The 27,796-nt window shown below is 36.1% G+C and overlaps 4 protein-coding genes across 4 annotated transcripts; 1 reads left to right on the plus strand and 3 right to left on the minus strand.

Annotated features, from left to right (window-relative positions):
* Nucleotides 1-665: 665 nt before the first annotated feature.
* On the plus strand, nt 666-2,781 carry LOC130740820 (cyclin-dependent kinase inhibitor 3-like). The gene is made up of 4 exons (XM_057593528.1): nt 666-1,521; nt 1,730-1,806; nt 2,029-2,202; nt 2,344-2,781. The coding sequence occupies exons 1-4, from the start codon at nt 1,246-1,248 to the stop codon at nt 2,411-2,413; spliced, it is 597 nt and encodes a 198-aa protein (XP_057449511.1). The 5' UTR covers nt 666-1,245; the 3' UTR covers nt 2,414-2,781.
* Nucleotides 2,782-13,424: 10,643 nt separating this feature from the next.
* LOC130737249 (uncharacterized) lies at nt 13,425-14,612 on the minus strand. The gene has a single exon (XM_057589004.1). The coding sequence runs from the start codon at nt 14,610-14,612 to the stop codon at nt 13,425-13,427; it is 1,188 nt and encodes a 395-aa protein (XP_057444987.1).
* A 1,061-nt stretch (nt 14,613-15,673) lies between these two features.
* LOC130735848 (uncharacterized) lies at nt 15,674-16,649 on the minus strand. Its single transcript, XM_057587728.1, has 2 exons — nt 16,069-16,649; nt 15,674-15,902 (listed from the first exon to the last, which is right to left on the minus strand). The coding sequence occupies exons 1-2, from the start codon at nt 16,543-16,545 to the stop codon at nt 15,849-15,851; spliced, it is 531 nt and encodes a 176-aa protein (XP_057443711.1). The 5' UTR covers nt 16,546-16,649; the 3' UTR covers nt 15,674-15,848.
* Nucleotides 16,650-22,502: 5,853 nt separating this feature from the next.
* LOC130740821 (calmodulin-like protein 30) lies at nt 22,503-23,265 on the minus strand. Its single transcript, XM_057593529.1, has one exon. The coding sequence runs from the start codon at nt 23,183-23,185 to the stop codon at nt 22,616-22,618; it is 570 nt and encodes a 189-aa protein (XP_057449512.1). The 5' UTR covers nt 23,186-23,265; the 3' UTR covers nt 22,503-22,615.
* Between the last annotated feature and the right edge of the window lie 4,531 nt (nt 23,266-27,796).

A 27,796-nucleotide genomic window follows, 5' to 3' on the forward strand; every position in this document is an offset into this window, starting at 1 on the left:
CTGAGATGGGGGACTGTAGAAGATGGATCGGGGATCACGTTGTGCGGAAAGGATGGATGATAATACATCATAGTTGAGCACCATGATGCAATGGAAGGAAGAGATCAATGATGAAAGCACCAAATTGGTAGAGAGAAACTCTACCAAGTAAAATCAAAGGAAGAAAATCAAAAGAAAACTAAGAAAAGAAGATAAAATAAAACTTTGTCAATTTTCTTGTTAATCTTTCATAATGGAATCCATACAACTTATACTAACTATCCACTCTAAGGGATGAAAGATGACCTTACATGTGGCACCATCATAGAAAGTAGAATATTCTAGAACATGATCTAAATAATAAACTAGAAATAAACATAGAAATAATAATAACTAATTATAATTGGCATAGTAACTTGAGGCCCATAAATGATGAAGCTATAGAAGCCCATTGAGAATGCAACCCTCTACCACAATGCAGCATTAAAAGTGTGACTGCGATAAACGACAAATCCTCGTGTGCTTGTTGTGGCGTCCACGTCACAGAAAGAAGAGAAACGATGGTGGTGATTAGTAGAAGGGTAGAATTCAGTGAATGGCAAATTCGCGTTTAAGCAATTGCGGAAGGGACATATCCGTAATTGAAATATTGAACACAATTATTTTGCTTAAGACCGGTTCTCCACCAAACGGAATTATCGAACGCAACGCAAATACATGATCATGAAGAGATGATTCTTTCTTCTTCTCCTCCTTCTTCTCGTTTCCACTGCCAAAATCTGCACTGTTATCTCATCCCTGCACCTTGCACCTTGATCCTCTTCCATTAATTTCTCCGTTTACGGTTTCCGTCAGCTTCCATGACGTGTCAGTCAATCCTTCGGCCAAGTTTCGGCGCTGGCTTGAACCCCACTTGATCCGCATAACGGCGCCGTCAATTTCCCCGTTTTGAGATTCCCCCGTCACTGTTAACGGAGACTGGACCACCACCACCACACTCACTCACACACTATGAAAATGCTATCACCCAATCCCAACCGTTGAACCCTCTCGTCATTATCACATTTTTCGTCGTCTCCGTACTACACGCGCGCACTCTCTCTCTCTCTCTCTTACATTCACAAAAACGCACAGCATCAGCGAGAAAGAGAGAGAGAGCACCTACAACACCTGAAAAGCGAGCGAGGAGTGAGGTGTGGAATTCGAAGGAGCACGTACTTGCAGAGAGAGATTCAATTCAATTCACTGATTGCGTAGTAGTCGTCAATGGAGATGGCACAGAACGGTGTCAGGACACGAGCTCAAGCCGCATTAGCCATGGAAGAAGAAGAAGAAGAAGCTACCAGTTCACCTGCACAAACACAAACACCAAAGAGAAGGAAGATCAACAACAACACCACCACCAAACCAGAACGAGAATTCCCTCACCACAAGGCTCAGACTCCGACGGCGGAACGGCCTACCTCCGATGACTTACCGGCTGCCTCTTGCTGTTCCAGCAACGGATCCGTCGGGAACGATGAGAAAACGAACGATCTGGAGGTAAGAGGAATTAATTTCCTGTGTTAATTCTCTGAACTGATGAACAATTACTGAACCTGCGTTTTGTAGCTCTCTCTCTCTTTAATTAATTACTCTACTAGTTACTACTACTACTACTCATTGAAATGAAATGGCTCTTTCACTTTCACTGGTTCAATTGCATTTACAGCGAAATTAATTAATGCAGTTTCAAACGTTTCTTCCTCAGGTTGAGAGCGCGCAAGTTGAAACGTCGACGCGCAATTGCGGTGAACAACAAGAAGAAGAAGAAGAAGAAACTCACAGGTTTAATTTAATTTTGAAATTAATTGATTTTACCGTTTTTAATTTTTCAAAATTTGAAATCGCTTCCAGCAGTTTCATGTCGTTTGAGTTCGTTCGAAAACGCTTCGAATCAACGGTACCTCACTCACAACAGTCATAAAATCTTTCAGTTCAAAACAAAATCCTGAGCCATTCTCTATATATACACGCACATTCATTCCATTTGTAATTCTGTGTCATCAGGAGAGAGATGAGCCACTCGAGCAAGAACGGAGGAAATTCTCAGGAGATGGAGTCAATGGAGGCCAATTCTCACCGTCCTACATCAACAGCAGCGATCAGAAAGCCAACGGAATTGGAGCTCGATGAATTCTTCTCCGCCCATGAGAAAGACATTCAGCAGCGTTTTCAAGACAAGTAAGTTCAATCAACACTCAATTTCACTCCTCTCTCACTCTCTCTCTTCTTTTTCCTTTTCTGATTTCACATCATAATCACCTTACCATATGTACAAAGCTTCATTCATGATCATCGTTCCTCTTCAAATTGATCTTGTAGGTATAATTTTGATATCGTGAAGGATGTGCCATTGGAAGGACGCTACGAGTGGGTTCAGTTTAAGCCATGAACGATTTGCGTCCCTTTAGTTCTCACCAGCCACCGTAGAAGAAAGAAGCTAGGCAGTGATCGATTTGAACCTGCAACTTTGCTGACATTGTTATTATTCTTAGTTCTTACCTTTAGTTTAGACATTTTAGTTTTAATTTTACCAGAACTATGTTATTTTGGTGTACAGCTTTTAGATTTTTCTGTGTTGTGGTGGTTGAGGTGATGAACAAGCTAGCTTTCAGCTTCGTTTGTTCTTTGTACTGATTTAACGCAGAAGAAGCTATAGCTTAAGCCTTACAGCTGTAGCTAATTGTGCTGAATTTCTGTAAGTTCTCTCCCTGAAGAACAAAACGATTCGATTGATCCCTAGAAAAAGCGTTTCTGCAATCTGCATCGACTCTCGTTTTCTCTCTAACCTCCCCTAAAATTTCGTGTCCTTTATTCAATTTGTTTTAACTGTGATCCATCAAAGTCTGTGTTTGTATGATTGCATCTTCTTTTTCTTTTCTTTCTCACTTTCCTTTTTCTTAACTTTTTTGAAATTTCACAAGTATTTTAAAGAAATTCAAAACAGAAGAAAACAAGGAAGGAGAAGGAGAGTAATTAACCATTCTTCTGGAATCGCAGCTAGTTTTTCGTTTAATTGTGGGGCTTGGGAGAGGTACTTGTAGGGACAGGCATCATGCCGTGTAAGTTACGGGGTATGAGTTTGAGAGAGGGGTGGCAAAAGCTGATCTTATTATCCTCCCATGTGATAAGAGAAAGAAGAGTAGTAGTAGTAGTACTCTTCCAATCTTGGAACCAAATCCACTGCACTTTTCACAAGTACAACAAAATTGGTAACAGAGTGAAAATTTGGAAGATTGTTAATTGTTATTTTCTGCATATACATACCTCTTTCTCGCTTGATCTATACCTATAAGTGAAAATGTGTTTCATCTTTACCAAAATTCAAATGCATTTGATGGATGAGCTAATAGGAAAGAAACTGAGAAGACGCTGGAATTTTTAATTGGTAATTTGCCATGTAGCAACGTGTTGGTGACGTTGTACTATATCTATATAGGCTAGCTGCTACCTAGGAGGCAAATTAAGGCAGCGTTTTAGTGCAGCTACTGGTAGCACATGGTGTGAGGATTGAGATTCTCTGAGCAGAGTGAGGATTTCATGATGATGTGTGTCCTGAGCAACTGCTCCTTTCCGTTATGCTATAATCATTACGATTCGGGTGGGAATTATCAGAGATATGATATGGATCGCAGGGAGAGAGAGGATCCTGAATGATTCTTGGAAACTTTTTCAATTTTGAAGGACGTTTATTACCTCCCTTTTTACCACTACTGACATACACACATTTAGATAAGGCTTTTCTCATCCTCCCTAAAAAAGAAAGACAGGAAACATATACAACTCATCTTTAATTAGAGGCCAATGTATATAAAGCATGTTGAAAATTCAGTGGGATGTAGAGATATATACTATGTGGGGCGCATTTTTTTATATCATCATGATCATTTTTTTTTCTCATCAGTTGTGTGACCGTGCATGTGTTTCAGAACAAAATTATTCCCACATATATAAATTTGAACAGGGAAACCATTGTCACTAACTAGGAGTGGCCAAGACAAGAAAACAAGAATCTCAATTCAATTTAATGAAAGATAGTTCTTTTCTCCTAATTATCAAGTAGGGGCCCGGACCCGGGTATTCTTTTATGTATACACGTGACGACAAGTTAATGATGCAAAAATGTAATTCACAAAATCATACTATTTGCACACACAACAACACCGCTTATTTGTCCCCTGGGCCTCCCCTACTCCATGTTAAATAATAACTAGGTTTAATTGCATTTTTATCCCTCTTAGTTTACACTATGTTTGATTTTGGTCACATGATTTTTTTCAAGCTAATTAAATATCTCTACTATAAAAATCAGGCAAATTTGGCCCAATTTCAATTTTTATATGCATAACATGACTAAATCTTCATTTTCTTTTTAAACACTTAAGAGCTTATGATAAACTTGATGCATGGTGCAATCTTATAGCTTTTAAGTTAAAATCTAGTGAAATTTTGATGCATGGTGCAATCTTATAGCTTTTAAGTTAAAATCTAGTGAAATTTTGTAAGGATTTTGTAGGATATGAGATTATGGTTTAAATAGGTGAGAAATTGGAACTTCTTAATTTTTTATTGAAATTTAATATTATGATTAGTGGGGTTTGATAAGAATAATGTTTTCAATGACTGAATTAATTCAATTTGCAAAGATTTTTATTAGAATATGAGAATCGAGAGTTTTAAGTAGAATAATAATGATAGAGAGATTTGATTTGCAACAATTGAAAATCTTAAAGAGACTAAATTTGCTGGAAAAAAATATTAAGGGGACTAAAATCACTCATAGTTAAGTGGACCAAAAATTTAACTATGCCTATTAATTAAACATCACAACTCTTAACTATTTTGATTTTCTTTTGGAGGCTTCATAGCAATTATTTTGTATTGTTTTGGTCACTTCAATTTCTCTTTTGTGGGCTTAATGTAGTGGTCAGCCGCGGACAAGACTAAGATATTGACATCATTAATGAAAAAGGTTGAGAGGGGTTTCATAGGATCCTTATCCTATCCTTAAAGACACAGCAGACAATACCATATGGGTTAACATCATGTTTTGAGTTGAATTGATCGAAACAACACAAAATTTAATTAAAACCTAAGTGATGTAACATAAATGTTGTGTTAAATAGCACACGCATTAAAAAAAAATTAAATTGACGGGTAGTAGAAGGGAAAATGGAAAGTACGATCTAAAATTGCAATGTGTGAGCTAAAACGAAGATTGGAGGTACAAGAGGAGCATGTGAATAAGCCACCTCCAGAAAAGGAAAAAATGTAGCCGTAAAAGAAGAGAGAGAGGGGTGGTGGTGGGCCCGGAGGACAATCAATTGTGCGCTGATTTGATATATATCAACAACGGTTGATAGTGAAGTTTTTCTAAAATGGTGTAATGGGTGTCAGTGAGCAAGGTTAGATAAAGAATAGGAGCAGCATCTACTTTGGGTGGGGGCGGTTATAGACTTGAAAGAAAAAGGAAAGTGAGTGAAGGAGAAGAAGTTGAAGAAGATGATGAAGAAATGGAAGCATATATATTGTGGTAGTTGAATTGTGTGTTACTACTTACTAGTGATCATTTACATATATACAATGGTGTAGGTGTATTAAAGAAGGGTTCATTGGCCTAGCTATGGGCTCAAACTTCTACAATGCAGAATAGAATGGCGTCACTTAGGTACGGTACCATTCTTCTTGGATCTCGTGCCTTCACTTCTCACTTCTTTTGATGCCACTTTTGATCCCTTCTTACCCACGTGGAATATTGACTTACTACCAAAGAGTTTCTCCAAAATGCATATTCCCTAATTCCCATCCACCCTGTCAAGCCGTATTCATCTTTATTTTCTTATCTACTATACTACCCAAAAGTTTTTTTCTTTTTTCTCTATTTTCTCCAAAGCTCATTTTTGGTGGAAAAGTGGTATAGTGAGTAGTGAAATACGAGGAGAAAAGGATAAAAGAAACAGAGAAAAGGATAAAATAAAGTTGTGATGAATAAGGGGCGGGAGAAAATGGTGTGAGAAAAAATTAGAAATGATTTTATAGGGATTACTGAGGCTTCGTTTGGGTGAGGGGTGACCGGTGACATGTCCCCAACACGCATTTTTTTATGAACTACATATAAGTTTCTCTCAAAAGTCAAAACATGTATTGGCCGTCTCATAACGACAATACAAATAGGCACTAGTGTTTGTATGGAAACAAATTGAATTAACACATTAATCAAAAAGAAAAAATTATTCACTTTTCATTTTTAATTGGCATCAATGAGTATCAAAACATATATATTATATCAATATGATGTAACTAATGTGAGAATATTTGGATTGAATTATTATCAATTAGTATGGCATGAACTAGTATTGCCACAGTGACTGTGTATATAATTAAGTAAGGTTTAAATTGAGTTAAAAGACGAATGATTAATGAGAAAACTGAATTATGTAAGGAAATATAATGAAACTCAATTGTAAAATTTCACAATTAATTATGTCCATTACAAAAAGTAGAGTTTGTAACTTCATTCTTGGATTGATTTTGGAACCATAATCAATTATAAAAGGAAAGATCAAACATCCAAAAATTGATATTAATATTAGAGAATCATTTTAAAACTCGCAAGTTTGGAATCCGATCAGACTAAATCCAATGAAATACTCACACACGTACTAAGTTAGGAACAATAAATGTTCGATGTGTTGGACTTTGGTTCTGCAACTCTTAATACTAGAGGTGAGTGATTAATACCTTCCCGCCAATAGTACATGTGAGAACTCTTTGGCTCCAAAGTGAAAACGTGAACGTACTTTTCACTTTAACTCTATAAGCGTGAAATCTAGAGAACATACCTTTCATTATCTTCTTGGCCTCTTTTAATAGGACGATGTACGTATAGATAAGGAAACGACATGGCCACACTCTGACTCCCTTGCAAAGCCTTTCACTGCGGCCCCTTTGACCTTCTAAGGGTTTAAGTGATCACGCAAAGGGTGGCGTCTACATTGGGGGGGCATTTTGATGGTGTAGTGGTCCTGCCAAAGGCGCTCATCTGCTTAAGCGAATGATTCAAGTGTGTCAAGAATGGCTTGATGTCATCTCGTATCTGTGAGCAACGGGTTTTGCAGCTGTCGCTTCGATCTTATGCTTATTCCCCAAGTTCTTGTAGCTTGGGGTAGTAGCAATGTTGTACGTCTCGGTAATTACTTTGTGGTGGTTATAACCGCCACAAAAAATTCTTTTTGTAAGCGTAAAGCACAATTTTTTTAACTGTATAAAAATCTGTTTCATTCTTTCATGATATACAAATTATCTTTATATCCATTCTAAGAGGATTTATTCCCCCTATCTTAGCTCTTCTTACACTTTTTTTTAAAATAGATAAATCTAGTTTGCGCATTTGGACTGCTGAGAGTGTCCAAACTTCAAAGTGTGGTGGTTGCATTTTAGAACTTTTACCAGTTTGAATTCCAAAATACCCAACCTCTTCCAGCTGAATTTGAACTATGTTTTTTATTTGTCAAAGAGTGGTAATTCATTGATAACTGGGCTTGAAACCAGAGGCCCAGACTGGTGAACATTACAGGGAAAAAAACTACACAAGAATTTGAACTTTATCTTTTTTTTGTCAATCACAAGAATATTTTTTTTTTGGTCAAAGTCAATCACAAGAATTTGAACTATGTTGTCTTGTCTTGCTTTTGAAGAGATGGCCATTGGGACTACAGAACCCCGGTTGAGTTGGAAATCAAGGAACCCTTAATGGGCCCTGGATTTGTGTGGAAAACTTGAGCCGAAGCCTATCTAACAGCTTTTATGGTGGATATGGGCCGTTTTTTTAGAAATTATTTTAATATTAAGGTAAAGATATTTTAAAACAGTTGACATGAAAAAAGTTAAGCAACTTTCTAATTTACCGAAACTGAATTAATTGGTTAAAATAAGCTATTTAGCATTATTCGCGAAGTATGAAAATTTAAAGAAATTTTTATGAATGCTGATTATAATGTTGATGTATGCTTGTTAAAAATAATTAGCTGTCAAACTTGTTGAACCTGATATCTAACAAGTAAAATACAATTTGAATAAGAAACATAAAATGTATGTGGATGAAGCTCCTCTTGTTCACAGTTGTTCCCACTACTGTCTTCCGTTTTCCCATGGAAAAAAACACACACAGCAACCCTGGAACAGGGGATCAAAATTAAAAAAAAGGATAACAGAGAGAAGAAGCCTTGTTTAGGTAGATTAGGTTTGTTTTATTTTCTTATTATTTTTAATTAATATTTTTTTATTAAACATCATAATAAAATAAGAAAAACTAGAAGTGCAGAGGTGTTGCTAAGGGTTTATGCAGTTGAATTTAATTTGTATGCACTAATGGTGAAACTCTTAGGTAGATTGATTAGCTTCACCTTTATTTTCTTTTGTTAGCTTTTTTTGGTAGTTTTTTTCTTAGATTAAATAAGTACACTCCTCTACTATGTTTATTAATTAAATTATAAAATAAAAAACAAAAGAGAGTGATTTAGGAACTGGGCTGAAAGGCCCAACCTTGTTAGATAAGGTTTTGTTAAAAAAAAGTTCTCTTTGTTTCCAATTAACGTATTGCAACTTTTGTTTGTTTTTTTTTATAGGCAAATGTTTTAGTTGTTAGAAATGTTAGTAAATTAATCTCTCCTCCGGGTTCGAACCCGGGACCTTTTACCCTTCATCTCATCTCACCCTTATGTTTCTAACTCTTATTACTTGAGCTATCCTTCGGGGACACGTATTGCAACTTTTGTGAATTTCAATGTTTAGATCTCTCCATTTTTATTGTGCGGCGTGTGTCTCTTGGTTTTTACTCTTTGATGTTCTGAGAGTGTATACTTCCTTCATTTCAGAAAGTTTGTAGTTTAAAGTTGTGGCACAAAAAGTAAGAAACCAATTATTGATAGTATAATTTGACTAGATTGCCTTATTTAATTTTACTAGTATGATGTGCAACTACTAGTAAAATATATTAAATGAGTATATATGTGGAAAAAATTAGCAAAAAATGTATTGATTTTCTAAATCAACAAATATTTTGGGATATTGAAAGATGATCCAAAACAACAAACTTTTTGGAACGGAGGGAGTACATTCATACTAGGGTTGGTTTTTGTGTTAGAAAAAAATCTCTTGCTCTGTTCTGCTTCCTCTAACTCAAGCTTCATGGTTGCGCTACTTCCTAACATGTCCATTTCTTAACTCTTGTTGTGTTTCTTTTTTTTTTTTTGAAAGTGGATAATATATTAAAACTTAAAGCGCCATAGAGGCTAAAACATCTGAAGACACCAAAAGGTCAAGCTCTGGCGGGACTTCCTCAATCCAAACAACGTTGGAAAATTTTGAGGAGCTCTTAGCCAAAGAATCAGCTACTGCGTTGCCAGAGCGGCGAACAAAAGATAAATGAAAGCTAATAAAAAATGAGACCATTGCCCTACAGTCATTTAAAACAGAAAACAAATAAGAAGCACCACGCTTGTTCTGCTGCCAAGCCTCAAACAGTTGCAAGCAATCCGTTTCGAGCACCACCCGGAAAAAACCAAGATCTCGAGCCAAAGAAATACACCATCTGAAAGCCATAGCCTCTGCAACAAGAGATGAAAGAGCGCCTACAGGACCATTAGTAGCTGCAGCCATGACCTCACCATGTGAGTTTCTCGCAACCATACCCATACCTGCACCTGTGGCCAAAGTCCAAGAAGCATCAAAGTTCAGCTTAATAAACTGTCCTACCGGTCTTCTCCACACCATTGGTTGTTGATCAGCGGTGCTGGTTGCCATGTGAGGAAGAACCGCCGCATCATCATAGCACAGCAGAGCAGCCAAACGTTGCAGAACCGCATCCAAGGAGGGCTGAACATAGTCATGAACTGACTTGTTTCTATGCTCCCATATAACATAAATAAGAGTGAAACCCATAGCAATTACCTCATCATCCTTAGTGGCCATAATCTGCTTAACAAACTCTGCTGGTTCCTCTGCTGGTTGAAACCGCACGCTCAAGGGAGCTGCATACCACCAACGTGCCACTATCGGGCACTGGAAGAGCACATGGGCACTTGTTTCCGCGCTGTCCTGGCAGAAGGGGCACACATCTTCAATCTCAATCCCGTGCTTCCGTAAGGCATGGCGGACCGGCAAAATACCCACAACAGCTCGCCACACTACATCCTTAACCCGAGGTAGAGCATGAGCTTTCCAAACAGCTTTCCAGAAACTAGCTTGCTGATTTTGACCCCTGTTGGACGAGGTGGAGGCCTCATCATGCAAGCGTCGTTGACGAATAAAAGTGTAGCCCGTCTTGGTTGTGTATACCCCATCTATTGTCCAAGGCCAAAATAGTGCATCAGGTGATGGCTTCCAAGGTAACGGGATGTCTAGAATCTCCTTCGCTGTGGGTGGCCAAAAGACTAGCTCGATGAGATCCCTATCCCAGACCTGCATATCATGAACCATCAAATGACAAACATGAGTTAGATTACCCGTTTGGGCTAAATCATTGCGATAAATCAGGGGATTTCCACTTGGAAGCCAATTATCCCTCCAAATATCAATCTCTTTGCCATCACCAACATTCCATCGAGCTCCCTCCATAAACACCCATGCTGTGCGTGAAATGCTAGTCCAAGCATAGCTTGGCCGCGCATGTTTCTTAGCAGCACTCAGGGTGGTCCGGGGAAAATACACGGCCTTAAAAACTTGGCCCAAAAGAGACTCTGGCTGCATCTGAATACGCCACCAAGTCTTGGCTACTAAAGCTGTGTTGAAAGCTTTGAAATCACGGAAGCCAATCCCACCATCGAGCTTGGACCTGCATAAGGAGTTCCATTTGAGCCAATGGATCCCACGTCGGGAAGCATCCCCACTCCAGTAAAACCGGCTAATCATTCTCTCAATGTCTGCACATAAACCATCAGGTAAGATAAAGCACGACATAATATAAGAAGGGATAGCTTGAGCTACCGCTTTAATAAGAACCTCTCGTCCTGCTCTAGAGAGGGAGCGTTCCTTCCACCCTTTGAGCTTCTTCCAAACTCTTTCTTTGACAAAATTAAAAATTTGGGTTTTTGACTTACCAATAATGGTGGGTAAACCCAAATATTTGTCATAACTATCCACAGCCTTCACACCCAACAGCATTTTCAGCTCATTGAAGCGGGGACTAGGAACATTGCGGCTACAGGATAGCATAGATTTGTCAAAATTAATGACCTGGCCAGAAACTTGCTCATAGGAAGCAAGGACATTACGAATAGTGTGAGCTTCCTCCATAGTGGCTCTAGCAAAAACTACACTGTCATTTGCAAAAAGAAGATGTGAGATCATAGGAGCAGATGGCGAACAGGCAATCTTAATGCCATGAAGAGATGAAGCAACAATCTCTTTTTGAATCAGAGCAGAGAAAACTTCCCCACAAAGTATAAATAAATAAGGGGAGAGGGGATCCCCTTGTCTCAACCCTCTGCCTGGATCAAATGGAACCTGTGGATTGCCATTAAGCATCACCTGAAACTGAACTGTCGTCACACAGGCCATAATTAGTGACACCCATGCAGAAGGGAAACCCATCTGATGAAGCACACTCTGAAGAAACGGCCATTCGACCCTATCGTAGGCCTTGGACATATCCAACTTTAAAGCCATCATGCCATTACGGCCATACATTTTCTTTTTCATCAAGTGAAAACACTCATATGCCACAAGTGCATTATCCGTAATTAAACGTCCTGGAACAAAAGCACTTTGAGGCCCAACAATAATATCAGATAAGACAATCTTTAACCTATTAGCAATAGTTTTTGTAATAATTTTAAAAATAACGTTACATAAGCTAATAGGTCTAAACTGGGTTGCATGAACAGATTTTTTAATTTTAGGAATCAAAACAATAAGAGTTTTATTAATCGAACCTGGTGAAATTCTGTTGTGCAACACCTCCAGGCAAAAATTAGAGACATCATCTCCGAGTATGTGCCAAGATTTCTGAAAGAAAAGCGCCGGTAAACCATCAAGGCCAGGAGCCTTTGTCGGATGCATATGGAAGATAGCCTCTTCCACCTCCTCCCTGGTAAAGGGGGAGTTCAAAACGGCCAAATGGCCCTCCGTGATACGGTTTGCCACGAGACTAGTGGCTCCCTCTATCTCCGTTGGATTAGACGTGCTGAAAAGTTGAGAGAAATAGTCAGTTAAAACCCTAGCAATATTATTGATATCCGTCCATTTTCTCCCGTCGTCATCCACTAATTCTTCAATTTTATTCCTCTTCCTGCGCTGGGTCGCTTTCTGATGGAAAAATTTTGTGTTTCGGTCCCCATGGCGCAACCAAGTGGCTCTAGACCTCTGGCTCCAAAGGATCTCTTCTTGTTTTAACAAATTATCCAGCTCATCCTCTGTAGACCTCATCTCAGCTACCACCACCTCTGTCTGAACACTATGCTGGAGATTCTGAAGGAGGGTTTTCATAGCTGACACCTTTTTTGGAATAGCGCCATACTTTTCTCTCCCCCATGCTTGAAGAGCTTCTCCAATGTTAGCAATTTTTCCAGTAATGTCCCCATGCTCTCCAGACCATATCGCGGCCACTATCTCTGCACACTCATCACCATCCTGTAGCCACACCTCTTCAAATCTGAACATCCGTGAGCCTGAGCGACTAACTTCTGTTCTGCGATGCCCGCATGAGACTAGGATGGGATTATGATCTGAACTCAGTCTAGGAAGATGAGAGACCTCCACACACGGCCAAAGGGCCCTCCAACTCTCATTAATGAGAGCATAATCAAGACGTTCCTCAATGGATGCAGGTATGCTTCGCTTATTGGACCAAGTGAAACGGTAGCTCGAGTAACCCGCATCAGTAAGACCACAATCTGACACTATTTGGCTAATCATCTGTAAATGGTGCACGTCAACTGGGTCGCCTCCCAATTTGTCATCTGGACCCAACACATCATTAAAATCACCCAAGCAAATCCAAGGTGTTGTATCCGGAGGCTTCAAGCGCTGAATTAATTCCCAAGTGCGATGTTTATTATGCGACTCTGGGAAACCATAAATTGCAAGAATCTGCATTCTAGTCACTGTCTCTGGGTGAACTGCCATGCAAAGAATATGATTGAGAGAACCATGTGTCACCTGAACCTCTGTCTCGTCATTCCAAAGCAAACAAAGGCCTCCTGCACGAGATTTACCTCTACCTGCACAATCTATAGGAAACAAATTAGCAAAACCAAAAGAATAACGCATAGCTAACATTTCATGTGCTGATTTACGTGTCTCTGAAAGAAAGAGCACGTCGGGAGCTTCTGTAGAAATTAGCCGCTTGACGGCTTGAACTGCCCCTGGGTTCCCAAGCCCGCGACAGTTCCAAGCTATGAGCTTCATTGAGGTGGGCGGGACTGCCTAGCAGTCTCCGCCGATCCCAATCCATTCTCTGTGTTCATCTTCTTTAGAGGAGGTGTTGCCCCCGTTCCTGACCGGTCCGGAGCAGAAGATGAGTTCCCGGACCGTTTCCTTTGCCACTTTGTCCCCCTCGGAGTAGAACTCTTAGAGGGCCCTCCGTCGCCACTATGCGACCTGTTCATGGTTCCACTTGTGGAGAGCTTCTGTGATGTTTTCCGTTTATCTCCCGGGTTCTCAAGCTCTGTTTTACCATCTGGACCTCCCTCTAAAACAGCTTCTGGATTAATCTCAGTATCATCTTCCTCATAATCCTCGAACTCGCCAGCTAAGCCATCATAGACATCATCTTCCTCTCGGGTGGCAATTGGTTTCCCCTCCTTGTGCCCTGTGGTCTGTTCCACACCGCTGCCAGAAGACCTGTTTAGTTTGCTACTCTTGTTTGAAAACCCACGGTCTCTGTCATACTCCTCTGCACGGAGCCCTCCATACGGAGCCTCCTCCTCTGGTGCGAGCGGACCCTTGTCACAGTGTTTTGCCACATGATCAAGAAAGCCACAAATATAGCAATGGTTGTGCAGCTTTTCGTACTGAAAGAACACTTCTAATTGTCCTCCATCATCAAGTGCTAAGACCTGTCCCCTACGCAGCGGGACAGTAACGTCTATCCAGACCTTAAACCGGAAGTAAGCACCAAGGCGATTGTTACCCCGCCGATCGCTTGTAATATAACCTGCAAAAGCACCTCCCAGCGCCCTAGCGACTTGCTCAGACCAGCAACTGTATGGTAAGTCGAACACACGAACCCAAAAGGGAAGTCGGGTAAGAGGCACCTTTGAGGGATGGACGTTAATATCCAGAGCTTCGAGCACCACAGCAAATCTGTTGAAAACCCAGGGTCCCGATTGCAGCACCATATCTCTGTCATGCTTGGAAGCAAATCTGAATGTGTAGAGATTTTCTTCCACCTGGCGAATTTCCACGCCGTTACGAGTCTTCCACAGATCATGGAAAACATTCCGGAAGGTGTGGTCAGCGAAGGAATCCCGGCACAGCAGCTTCCCCACCAACCACACGTCCTTCCCCAGCCGGGGACTAACCTTCAACGGACCCAGGTTCAGAACCTTGGCTTCAGACCCCGCAAGGATTTTCTTCTTTCCCTTTTCCATCGTGAAGACAAGGTAACAGGTTTGCTGGCAAAATAGCCTTCGAAACGCAAAAAACAGTGCTAGAAAAATTTCTATTGCAGAAATAGAAACCACGTAACGTGATTGGATGAAGGTGGAGTGGGCACCGTCACTGCCAAAGTGCATGTGATTCACCGCCGCCGCTTGACCAAACCCTACACCCTAATTAACTACTATATAGTTGGTCGGCGTTGTGTTTCTTACTCTTCGGTTTATGTTTGCAAATTCGTGGTGATACCAGCGGCGAGGCTACGAGTAACCAGGTGACTAAATAAAATACAGTGTCATTAAGCTTGACATGGAAGGTTATTATTTACTTGTCTGCATTATACATGTGTTTCTTGAATTATATGTGTTTTAATCAACTTGCTTTGTTTGTATCAGGCACAAGAGTGTGCTTTTTATTTGGCTTATTTTGTAGGGTTATCCGATGAGTCTTTCACGAGCAGGCTATCTATGACAATTATCATTTTCCTGCTTAATTGTCTTATGTAACCTACTTGTGAAATATTCACGAAAGAACCCTGGTGGTGTTAATTATCACCCAAGACAATCATACAAATTTAACCCAAGAGCCTAGGTATTTAGACAATACACAGGTTGTCAAAACTTGAAATGAGTTAAAATATTAGCACACAACCTCATTCATAAACTGTTACAAAATGTGTTTTCATATAATCTGCATTTTCCTTGAAGTGAAAGACAAGTGATTAGTGAAACAGCCATGATAATTGACAAAGGAAGCCTCAGCAAACTCGTAGAGCCCATAATACATTGTTTTTCGAGTAGATGAGCCCAATAAGTGCCCTTTAGTCTATATCATGTAATCTTCTTTATTATTTTTTTCGCACAATGGGGTTATAAACATAAAGGCCTGAAGTTAATTTTTTTAGAATAAAGGATATTTTTGTTCTTTTTGGCATCAATTTGTCAAATACTAGAAGCAAATAATTTGTACAACTAATAGACAGATCCTAATTCCTATGTGATCAAGAGAAACTAGAAGAGAAGAAAAGAAGAATTGAAGTTGACAAGCAAAATCCTAACACAAATTCACTTACTTAACTTATACCAATCCAATAAAGAGGAGAGGAAAAAAGGCAAAGAAAATGACCTTTCTTTTTTTCCACCTTGTCAGCAAGGCAAGGTAAACCAAAAAAACAAAGGAAAAAAAATGGTCCATTCCTCTACAAATTCAACACTTCCTTCATCCACAACTTATAGGCCAAGCTCCAAATCTCTGCATATTGAGCTTCCTTCATTTAACATCTCCTGTATCACACAACAAAACAAAGAACCAATAATCAGACATGAACCTAGTACTGATCTGATTACAGAAAAAAAAAACAAAAAAAACAGAGAAGAAACAGAGAAGGAACAGAGAAGAAACAAAGAACAAAGGAAAAGAAAAATGAGGAAAAAAAGACTGATTTCTGACCTGAGAAGTTATATTATGTGGAGATGCAAGCCTTCTTGTTTCAGCTCCTCTGTCTGAAGAACCTTCACTCTTCTCAACCTTCTTGGAGCCAATGTGGTACTTCTTTAGACCAAGAAGCCCCTTCCACCTTCCCTTGGGTGGCCTCCGTGAAAAATTATACTCATCATCATTATTCAGGAGCTCTTCCTTGAGAGTGGTGGTGGCTCTCTGCATCTGGTTGTGGTTGTTGCAACTATCCTTGTAAGGCAACAACCTTCCCTTAGAGAAAAGCTCATCAGCACTCATCATGGAATAGTTTGTGGTTGAAAATTCAAAGTCAGAGGACACTACTGGCAGAGAAGTGTCTGATCTGGAGTTCCTTTCTTGCTTCAGGGCTTGTTGGACATCCACAAAATCATTTGAGAATGAGATCCTGGGACTCATGGGATGATGATGACCCTGCTTGTGCTCTGAATTGTACATGTCTAAGCATGCCATGAGATTTCAGAATAGCATCTAAATTTTAAAGAAAACAAAATGGATGCTGAGAAGTGGAAACAATAAATTCTGCTTGGGACCCCCTCTCTTCCTCACAGTGTTACAACCCCACTCACACCAGATGTTTGTATTTATATATGTCACAGCAGGGATCTTTGTTTCTATTTTTCATCTTGTCTTTGCAAAGAAATACATTAAAGGTGTGAAAAATTACGGTGACTAAAAATTATAGTTGATTGAAGTAACTTTTTTAAACTTTTGAATTGTTTATAGTGATTTTTAGTTTTTTACCAATTTCAAATATACACTTAATATTGTTATGGCTTCTTATAAAAATAGTAAGTGTGGTTAAAAATGCTTATTTAAACTATTAAATGAATTTTAAGACATTTCACATGAGTAAGTATGAATTAATCTATCAATTTAATTAATATATGTTTGATTTGACGTTATAATCAATATTAACATAATTTTACCTATCTCAATACATCAAAGAAAAAGTTATAATTTAACTCTAATTCAGATAAGCTTGTTCAGTTAAATGAAAATTCAAAATCTAATAAAACTATCTTCTAAAAAGAAAATGTAACTGTATTTAATATTTTGAAGTGTAATGCATGGCATGCCCTGACAAGATGTTTTGTCCTGACATGTTAATTTGGCATTCAATGACGGTCAATCTTCAAGATATGTACTGTCTCCAGTTATACTGCTCTCCTTGGACGCATGTGAAGGAGATGCCAACAGAGTAATATTTAATTTAATTTAATTTATTTATTATCTTTCTTACATTTTACTGGTACCCTGTGTCTACTAGTAGTAACTGATGCAAAGCTCTCCTTTTTAGGCCAATCCCTTGTTTTTCATGTTGTAAGGAAAGTTTTGGGTAGATTCCAGGAACTAGCACTTCTAACCATGTCATCTCAACCTCCAATGTTTAGTAACCAACCATGCATTGACCATTCCTTTTATTCCCTTTTCACAACATGGATAATTCAATTTCATTGCCTTAAGCACAACACTAACGAACTCTTATCTTAATACATATGAAGAGTGTTAATGAATATTGAAACATAATCCAAAAAAATTTCATTAACTCAACACAAATGGAGAAATATGTATATTAGTGTGTGTTTGAATTTCCATTAAACTCGTCATAACATAATATCGTTTCTTTAACGGTTGCCAAGTTTTTTTTTACAATTGAATGGATCTTGATCCAAGATTTTAACATATTAATTTCAAAATGAATCAAGGTTGAGTTCAACCAAAATATAAATGCATGCTCTTTTAGAAGTGATCATTGATCAAAGCATAAACAATGAGTTCTACATCTTACTTATTATGTCCAGTCTTTGGTCTTCTTACTTCATTTTTTTTATTTGGTCAAAGTGACAATTACTCCATTTGTGGCACAGAAAGTAACAGCAGTGACATTCAGGAATTGGGTTTAGAAAAAGTTAAATGCTTTCAACTTTTTTCATTTAAGGCTCCCACCAAAGTGTCACAGTTGCAGAGTTACAGCTTACCAGCATGCATGCACAGCTCTGCCAATTGACCAAGCTTTGACTCCAAAATGAACAATGAGCTGTCGACACTGACGGATCAAACTCACCACGTGATTGCCTTTGAGTTTGAATTACACAAAATCAAATTCAATTTAAACACAAAACACATCAAACTCAAATTGAAACATTCAATGTTAGCAGTTAGCACTTAGCACTGAATTTACTGATAAAGAAAAACTGTGACTGTGAAGATGGAGCAATTGCTCTACTAGTTACTACTAATGGATTTGAGCCATAAAGGGGATTCAATTTCAAAGTGTATGTACGTACATTGTCCATGTCCAAAATGAGTTGCTCGCATTAACTAGCCATAATAAGACATTTGAATTTGCTTCCTCATTCTATGTACTGAAAACAATCACGTGACATGATGATCCCTTCACTTTCTATTAGACCCTCTTGCAGCTGTCTTCACCAATCACCGACTCTTACAATTGTTTCACATCTTTTAGTAGAAAACAAACACAGCCTCCATAAATCAACAGACATAATCATTGCATATTGTTACTAATATATAATTTCTTAGTCTTGATAACTCTTGGATCAGTGTTTAGAAGTAGAATTAATCAGACCCTGGTAACATGGATGAAATTAAAAGATTAGTGATAAATTTTGAACTTAATGGTTGTCACTCACGTGCTTCAAGCCTTTTGAAGTGATTGGGCTAATGGGGTAACGCCACATGGCACTAGTGAAAGGGTTGGAACATGGAGTGGTCAAACACGTTCAGCAAATTCTTGGACTGTTGGATTTGGCCTGATCCCTATTCTGGTCTCCCATCCTGTTAGCAACTAGCTGCATCTTATTGGCTGTGATAATATCTAAACCTAAGTAATTTTCATTAATTTTGGCTCAGTATTTAATGGGGGTGCTCATTTCCCAATGTCAGATCAGGAGAAAGAATGACCTAGAAGTAGTAGTTGATCCTCCAAATTTCCATCGAGTTAGTGCTCTTGATCTTAAGCGATCACGGAGAATCTCCGAGCACAATGGTGTAACGTTGATATATACCTATCTAAAAACAAGTTGTTACTTAAGTCAATATTCTTTTTTTTTTTTTTTTTACTGTAAGGACATATTCAGTATAAAAGCAAAAAGAGCGAGACTCAGAGTCATAGGACAATACTTATGTATATTGCGATCAAACATATATTTATATGTATGCTGAGAGGCATAACCAAGACATTGAGCCTTGGTGATATCTGTGGTAAGAGAAATACCCAAGACATTTAACTTTGGTGATATCCTTTTATATGACTTTTGAGATGGTGAATTTTTTTGGGTTACATGTGAAAACAATTTTGAGATGATGATTATTTGTAGGCAACCTTACAATTAGTATAGGAGATGAGATACTCATTTTTTGTTTGTGGATCCTTGGACCGTCTAAGACAATATTGGTGTACTAGTACTCTTTTGTGTCGGTCAAAACATCAATGTTTATTGTCTAGGCATTGTGACAATTTAAGACTAATTTAAGAAAAGGATAACAAAATTCTTGAGAGTGAGCTAATGTCAATAAACGTAGATTCATGTTGAATTCGATCGATGAAATACAAATATTAGATGCATGTTTAAAAATTATTCTACAATTACATCTCGAGTCGTAATCAATAATGGAAGAAGATCCTGTAATAGAGAATGTAATTAGGGAATGTAAGAGCGGGGCATCTAGTTTTAACTCTTTTTCTGTTTTCCATGTTAGAAGATCCTGTAATAGAGTAGCTGACTTTTTAGCCCATCTAGCTTTTAGTATCCAAAAGACTTTCTGGTTGGAGATGCCTCCCCCAGGGATCTCTATTTTGTTGTCTGAGGATGTAAAGCTTGCATGCTCTTCTGCTACTTGAATGGAAATAGAAATTGAAACTAAAATAATTAATGGAAGAAACTTAAAGGTAACTTTTTAGTTTCAAATCTATATTACTATAAGAAACTATTTTTATGTAAAAAATATTAAAGATAAATAATTTTTTTTTTTAGGGTGTCTCCTTGTTTAATTAGTCTTGATAATTTCCTTGGTTTCGGGTGCAATATAAGTATATAACCAATGACTAGGGTACGGAAATGCACGGCCATGGTGAAATTAATTCCCTTGATTGTACTATAAATGTTCATTTATGCAAATTGGACTATATGCTTATAAAAAAATACAAATTGGACTAAAGTATATATATACTGTTTCATTATCATCTTTGAAATTCGTAACTGTTTAGAAGGCTTGGGGGTAAGATAAAACAAATGCTGAAGAGAATGATCCTTCTAGGAAGTTTTATTTTTATTTTTTAAAAAAGTAAATAATGTGGAGACAAGCATGACCTACATTTTAAAGGACACCTTCCGATATGCAGTGAAGGGCCTTTCTTTGTGGCTGTACTTGAACTGCGATATAAGTTCAAAATGGGGCAAGTCACGCTTACTGAGTATATCATTGATTATCGTGACTTTTTTTAGGCTTGCGCCAGTTGGACGCCCCACATTCTAACACATTTTTTAGCAACTATCTACTACCTACAATAAAGATTAATCTGTATTATGAGTACGTGCTTGTATTAAGCGGTAAATGAGTAATCACAAAATACGTTTTATTCATGATCAAATCTTCAATTTCATGATTAAGAAAATTAGTGAACTAACCACTACACAGGTACATTCTAACCTTCTATAAGAAAAGTTTTGTCATGATAGTGTAATTACACGTAACTATATATAAATGTATATTGAGAATAATTTCTATTAACTGAATTTGTAGTTTAACTTGTGTCCTAAAAATGTGTCATAAACTTGTTTAGTATATCTAAAAGTTACTTACAATATTCATTGATTTTTATTTATGCTCATAATTTTGTGACGGCTTAAAATGGTCATAAATTATGTTACTAACACCACAAATTACTATTAACAGCAGCTTATGACAATTTTACATTTGGGTTGTTACAACAGCTTATGACAATTTTACCTTTGGGTTGTTACAAATTATACGTAAAAATAGTGAAACTAATGGTAATCGTGTTTTGGTAAATACGATTTATCATTCTTCATTGTAAAAGGAGGATGAAGAGTTAGTTAGGTGGTCTGCAAACACCTATTTATTACTCACTGACGGTTTTGGTTGTATGTAAATCTCTTAGAAATCAACTTCATAATTTCTTTAAAGTCCGCGGTAGGCCAAAATTTCAAATTTTTAATTACCAATAGCTTTATGCTGGTAAGTGGTAACTAATTTTCGAATTTTTTTAAAGTCCATCAATTTAACGGTAGACAACTTGTTGATGTTTTTTAATTGCCCGCCAAATTATTGGTGTTTGAAATCATCGATGATATTTTCAGTTGATAAAATTGTCAATAATTTGACGATAACTAATCCTGCCATTTTTTTTTTCTTTTTCGCTAGTGCTTCTATGAAGTGTAGTGGTGGGCCGCTTCACCAGAAGACTAAAAAAAATCCAAACATTTGTGGATTGGATGCTAGAACCCAGATATGCTTCAACATAGCAGCTTTGTTCTCCACCAATAAAGCCCGAAAACCACCTCAATATAAAGAACCATTTTTTTTGCTTTTTTCAAAAACATGTTGCCGACGACTAATAGTGATATTTTTCCACGGTTTTGGGACCGTCAGCAATTCACTGTTTCTTTATAGTGAAAAAATCATAGAGAAGTTACCTTGTCAAAATCTGCTTCTAGAAATTTTTTAATTTGAAATGCCCTTTGCGTCTAGATTTTTTTCTAATTCAGGAAGTGTGACAAATTCACTCACGGATTCTTTATTTTACCTTTTCTCAATCTGCAATATATTGGTTTTTAGGCATTTTAGTATGAAAAGAAAGTAATATTGGTTTCTTGGTGCCAGTCATACTGAAAGAAAGATGGAAAATTACTTTCTTGTGTCAAAATTTCACTCCCTTTGCTTGCTTTCTGCTTGTTTTGTTTCAAAATATAGCCTACTTTTAAATCTTGTAGTGGTTGAACTCCGCGTCTAATTCTTTATAGCTTATAAGTCCGCTATGAAGATAGATATCGTATATTCGCTTCATGCTTGGCTCATGCTTTGGTTGTTGGAAATCTGGAATGTTTCTCCACTACCTATGGTGCTCGTAGTCTGTTGATAAAAGCTTTGGGTCTGCTATATGGAACTAACTCAACTAAGTAACATATTAACATTGTTTGTGTGGTCAAGCATCTGGTTCAAGTTCACTCACTGCATAGTGAGTGTATTTGGTTGACTTGTCTTTCTCCCGGTGGAGACCTTGTTAATTAACTCTTTGGGAGAGCTTTGTTCTCATGCTTATTTTTTAATTAATATTATTTTTGGATTTCTAAAAAAACGATCATGTTATATTTGATGGATAAAACAAAACTAATTTGTGGGAAGAAGCTACACAATAATCATATCAAACATGTTTTCAATTTTTAAAAACAAAAAAGTGTTTTGAAAATTCGGAAGAAATAGAGCCTATATTCTTAAAGTGACAAATTTATATGTGTATATTGCTCTGAATCATTTAAGCGAGTTTCTTGCCACTCATCATCATCCTCATAAACTCATTCAAGTCTATAAAACCATCCCCATTCCCATCCACCCCCTTAACCATTTTCTTACAAGCACTGAGGCTGCAACTCTCTCCCAGGCTTTTGAGAACTCTCAATAATTCCTCAGCACTGATTTTGCCATCACCGTTGAAATCAAACACTTGAAAAGCACTCTTAATCTCCTCTTCTTTGATCCTACTTCCCTGATCTCCATTGAACATTTCCATGAACTCAATGAAGTCAATGAACCCATCTCCGTCCGAGTCCATGACTTTGAATGTCTTTGCTGCCTCTGTTTCCCCAACACCCCTGTCCAAGGCCCTCGCTGCTTCCTTGTACTCTTGGAGGCTAATCTTGCCATCTTTGTTGGAGTCGAATTTCCCGAACACCCATTTCATTTCATCTTTGTTTGGGCAGAAATTCAGTCCTGCTGTTGATGTTTGTCTTGAGTTGAAGCTGTTCTTCCTGGGTTGATTTTTGCGTGGAGAGGTTGGCTTCCCTGAGAAGCTACCTTGAAACTTGAGGAAACTCAATCTCGACATGCTCTGTTAATTTTGAGACTTTGATGCAAAGAAACACAACTATTTGATACAACTATGAATTCTAATAGATTATGGTTTGCTTATATAGAAAAGTATCCTCCTTTGGATGATTCCCTCAAAGCTCAGGATATGGTTTATGGAGGAAAATTAAAGTTGTAGAATCTGAATAAAGTTTAAACCTAAGTTCTAGACGTTTTTAAGAACACTAGTTTTAGTGAAATTGGAATAACTTTTTTGGTGGCTGGGATTGATCTAGGTTCACTTTAAAACATGTTCTGTGTGCATGAATTGGGACGATTCTCCTTTGGGTTCTCTTTTGTAAAACCGTGTATTCACCACCACGCCCCACTTACAGAGAAGTGCTTGAATGATTGAATCCTATTCTCATGTCACTTGAATTATTCAATATGCTCACTGCCTTGCCCAATCCCTTCAATACCTACTAATCTTAAATATTGTCTCATTGTCAATCCCATCAAAGAAATATTCTCATCTCAATAAAAAAAAATAACACAAATTAAAACTTACTAGTACAGTTTTATCATGCGTACAGTTTTTATTATTGTTTGAATAGAATTTAATAAGCTCAAAATAGTTTATAAATGAGTAGAAATACATATTCCTAAAATAATATGAGGAATTTATCAAAATAAGCTCCATGGCTTACTGATCAAATTCTACAAGAACAAAGGGAGATTACTGAACTTGTTTGCATTACTACCAGCTATCATTGCGGAGGAATAACTATAATAATTATATCTTTACACCTCATTTTTGAGGTGGGAAGAGTAATTAGTAATATCTTTGTTTTGAGGGAAAGAATGAGATGCTCTAGCGGTGGTTATGCGAGCCCGGGCGAGCGCTTGGAATGCAAACAGATTAATGCCATTGGTTATACTTATAAAGCTGGTACCTTGCTGCATTTAATCAAACTAATTTCAAGTATTTTAAAAGGGTTAAATATGTTTTTGTCCCCATGAAATAGTGAACTATTGAATTTGGTCCTCCTTTAACTTGTTTTTTTATTTTAATCCACTAAAATATTGAATTATTGATTATGGTCCCTCATTCCGTTTTGTGGCGGTTTATAAACCGTCACTAATGCACAAAAAACACCATAAAATGTGTTAGCCACATAATGACACAAAAATGAATAGAGAGACCAGAGTCAATAATTTACTATTTTAAGGAGACTAAAATCAATGAAAAATTAAATGGGGACTAAAATTAATAATTCACTATTTTAGTGGAAAAAAATATTTAACCCTTTTTAATATTAGCAGTTTTGTTTCAAATAAAAATAAGTCGTTTAGTCTCAATTTGAACGATAGTGTTGAGAATGACACCCTACTTTTTTCTTCTTATTTTTGCAATGGTATTTATTTTCTAATTTTGTCACTATTTGGTTGAATTGGTGTCTCATCTTGTTAGAATTGTTTCATTTATTAGGAAACCAGACGATATGATTCCTTTCTGAATGAAATTTATTAACATTGTGTGGCCCAGGAATGTTGGGCCGGCCCAATGGTCATTTTGTCCGAGCAGTTTTAGGCCAAAAAAATTTATTAACATTGTGTGACCCAGGAATGCTGGGCCGGCCCCAGGGTCATTTTGTCCGAGCAATTTTAGACCAAAAAAATTTATTGAGTAAAATACACTCACCCCCCTCAAGATTTGTGAGAATAACACTTAGCTCCATTCTTATCCAAAATATGCACTCCACCCCAATAATAATCTCACAATTACACTTAACTCAATTCTTCTCTAAATTCTACACTCCACCCCACCCCCTTTAACACCATCCAAAAGATGCTAACGGAATATTCTTTTAACTCAAAATTAATTAATTTAAATATAAATACATTACATTATCTTCTAACTAAATAATAAATATACTTTTAAAAAAAAAAGTAGCACGAGATAATCAGTGCTCATTCAAGTAAATAAATTCTTGTTATTTGGAGGGTAGCACAAATGATTTACAATAAAGCATGTTCTGGCCTTCTTGGTATAATTCCAAATTCATAGAACTAGAACATTTCTTAAACGAGAACAACTTCTGTTTTACTTCTTCCATATCTGAGTTACGTAGCTTCCAGCTAAGTTTGAAATCATCCTCTTCAAGGCAACAACATTTTCCATCACAAATTTAGCAAAACTTAACTCAATGTCTGAACCATCAAAACTCAAAAACTTTACCACTAAGTTTACTAAAAAAAATTGTCAATAAGTTTACTAAACTTTCAAAATATAATTGTGTTATGACGATATGTGATTACCTTAGTTATTAGGTTGTATGAGCACTTAAGCACATGGCATTTTAAGTTTTAAAATATAAGTTGTTTAAGGTTATACACAGGTATTAAGAACTCATCATTTGATAAATATTTTGACTGAAACACTCCCTATTTAAATTTGAGTTATATTAGAGAGAGAAATATTTTGACCATAATAAACATCAAGTTTAATTATTATTTGTTATTTGGAGGTATTTAAAATATTTTATAAATATTTAGAATATTTACAAAATTATAGTACAATTATTATTTGGTTAGAGGATAATGTAATTTATTTATCATTTATATTTTAATTAATTAATTTGAGTTAAAGGAATATTCCGTTAGCATCTTTTGGATGGTGTTAAAGGGGTGGGGTGGAGTGAAGATTTCGGAGAAGAATTGAGCTAAGTGTAATTATGAGATTATTATTGGGGTGGAGTGTATATTTTGGATAAAAATGGAGTTAAGTGTTATTCTCACAAACCTTGAGGGGGGTGAGTGTATTTTACTCAAATTTATTAAGTAAAAAAGGCATCCCATTCAGTTGATAAGTCCAAAGACATTTTTGTAAAGAAAACCTCAAATAAAAGTCAAGGTCTCAGTTCAAAAAACCAAGTCCAATCTCCATCAAAAGAAAAAAAGTTATCTCGTATTAGTGTTCAGAGTAAAAAATTATGCTTGAATAAAAAATTATTTTATGTAAAATTTTTTAATAAAGAAATATTTTCTAGGTAAAAACTCTCACTTTAAACTTGCTTTAGATTTCATTTAGTGTTGGGCCGGCCCTGAAGGAATGAAATGTATTTAGGGCCAGTTTTGTGGTCAGAATATGATATGATAAAGAGTTGGATAAGGACAAGCTATGATAAGAGCATGATAGACTCTTATCATCTCTTGTGTTTGGGGTGCACAGGATAATAACAGGGCAGGATATGATATATAATTATAAAAATGTATCAAATTTTTCTTTGAATAAAAAATACATTTAAAAACTGATTCTTTAAATTATCATTTTAAAAAGGGATAATTATATTAATTTAATTTTTTTACATTTTTGTAAATGAGCATATATATGTTTTAAAATAATATCAGTAAATTAATTTTATTGATTAGCTTGTTTTTTAAGGGAGCTTATTATAATTAAAATTATGTAATCAATCAATTGTTTTTAACTTAATTTTGACAAGTGATAAAAAATTAAAAATAGAGGTTAAATAAATTAAATAATTTTTATCAAAAATATTAATTTCTCCAAAGTACATAGAGGTTAGCTAAATTAAATAAATATTATTAAAAATATTAATTTCTCCAAAGTAATTTATATGTATATTATTATATAAGTAGATAAATGATTTTAGTAATTGATGATAATAAAAATTTAGTCTATTACTGTTAATAAATTAATGTTTATAAGTGAGTAGTCTATTTTACCATTTAATGAATAATTATTTATTTATTTTTACTTTAAATAAAAATAAATTTTTTATATCAATTAATTAATATCATTATATATTGAAATAAATTAATTTGGTGTTTCGAAACCGAAAGAAAATATATAATTGTTATCATATCCTGTCAGGATAAGTTATATCATATCTCCCCCATTAGGATAACTTTTACACATAATGGACATGATAGGATAAGAGACAAAATAGTGTTATCCTATCTTGCTGACGCAACAAACACCAGATAACAACAAAATATGATTACTATCATATCATATCCTTCCATATGTTTTGTCACTAAAAGACATAATTCTTGTAGTGAAAACATGACGTAGTGCCATATTCAGTTTTTTTAGTAACCAAAAAAAATTCAATTATTTTTTAAACAAAACAATTTTACTTTTAAATATCTCTACTATATTTAAAAACAATATTTTTTGCATCATATTTAAAAACAATATTAGTTAGTGTTATTTGACTATATTTAAAGTTTTCCTAAATTGTGAATAATAATTAAAATTGTAACTGATTCCATATTTAATATTTTAATAATATTATTAAAAATATTACTATGAACAATTAATATAATTAAAACTACATTATTATCAATTGTTATATAATATTTTTATACTTATATTTAAATATTTAAAATTAATATTTATATAATTAATAATATAAAGTATATTTTATAAAATTTCTATTATTATTAATATAAAGCTGAAACTAATTTTCACTATATATATAGATAATGTATAATATTTGACTCAATATATGGTTCAAAAGTCAAGTAAAGAGAATTCAAAACTCAAAAACAGAAACAAATATTATTTTCTATCCTTTTATGCCCTTGACTATCTTAATTGGCTTCAAGTCCAGTATTCTATGTG

Source organism: Lotus japonicus, chromosome 2 (genome assembly GCF_012489685.1).
Source record: "Lotus japonicus ecotype B-129 chromosome 2, LjGifu_v1.2".
NCBI classification, from domain to species: domain Eukaryota; kingdom Viridiplantae; phylum Streptophyta; class Magnoliopsida; order Fabales; family Fabaceae; genus Lotus; species Lotus japonicus.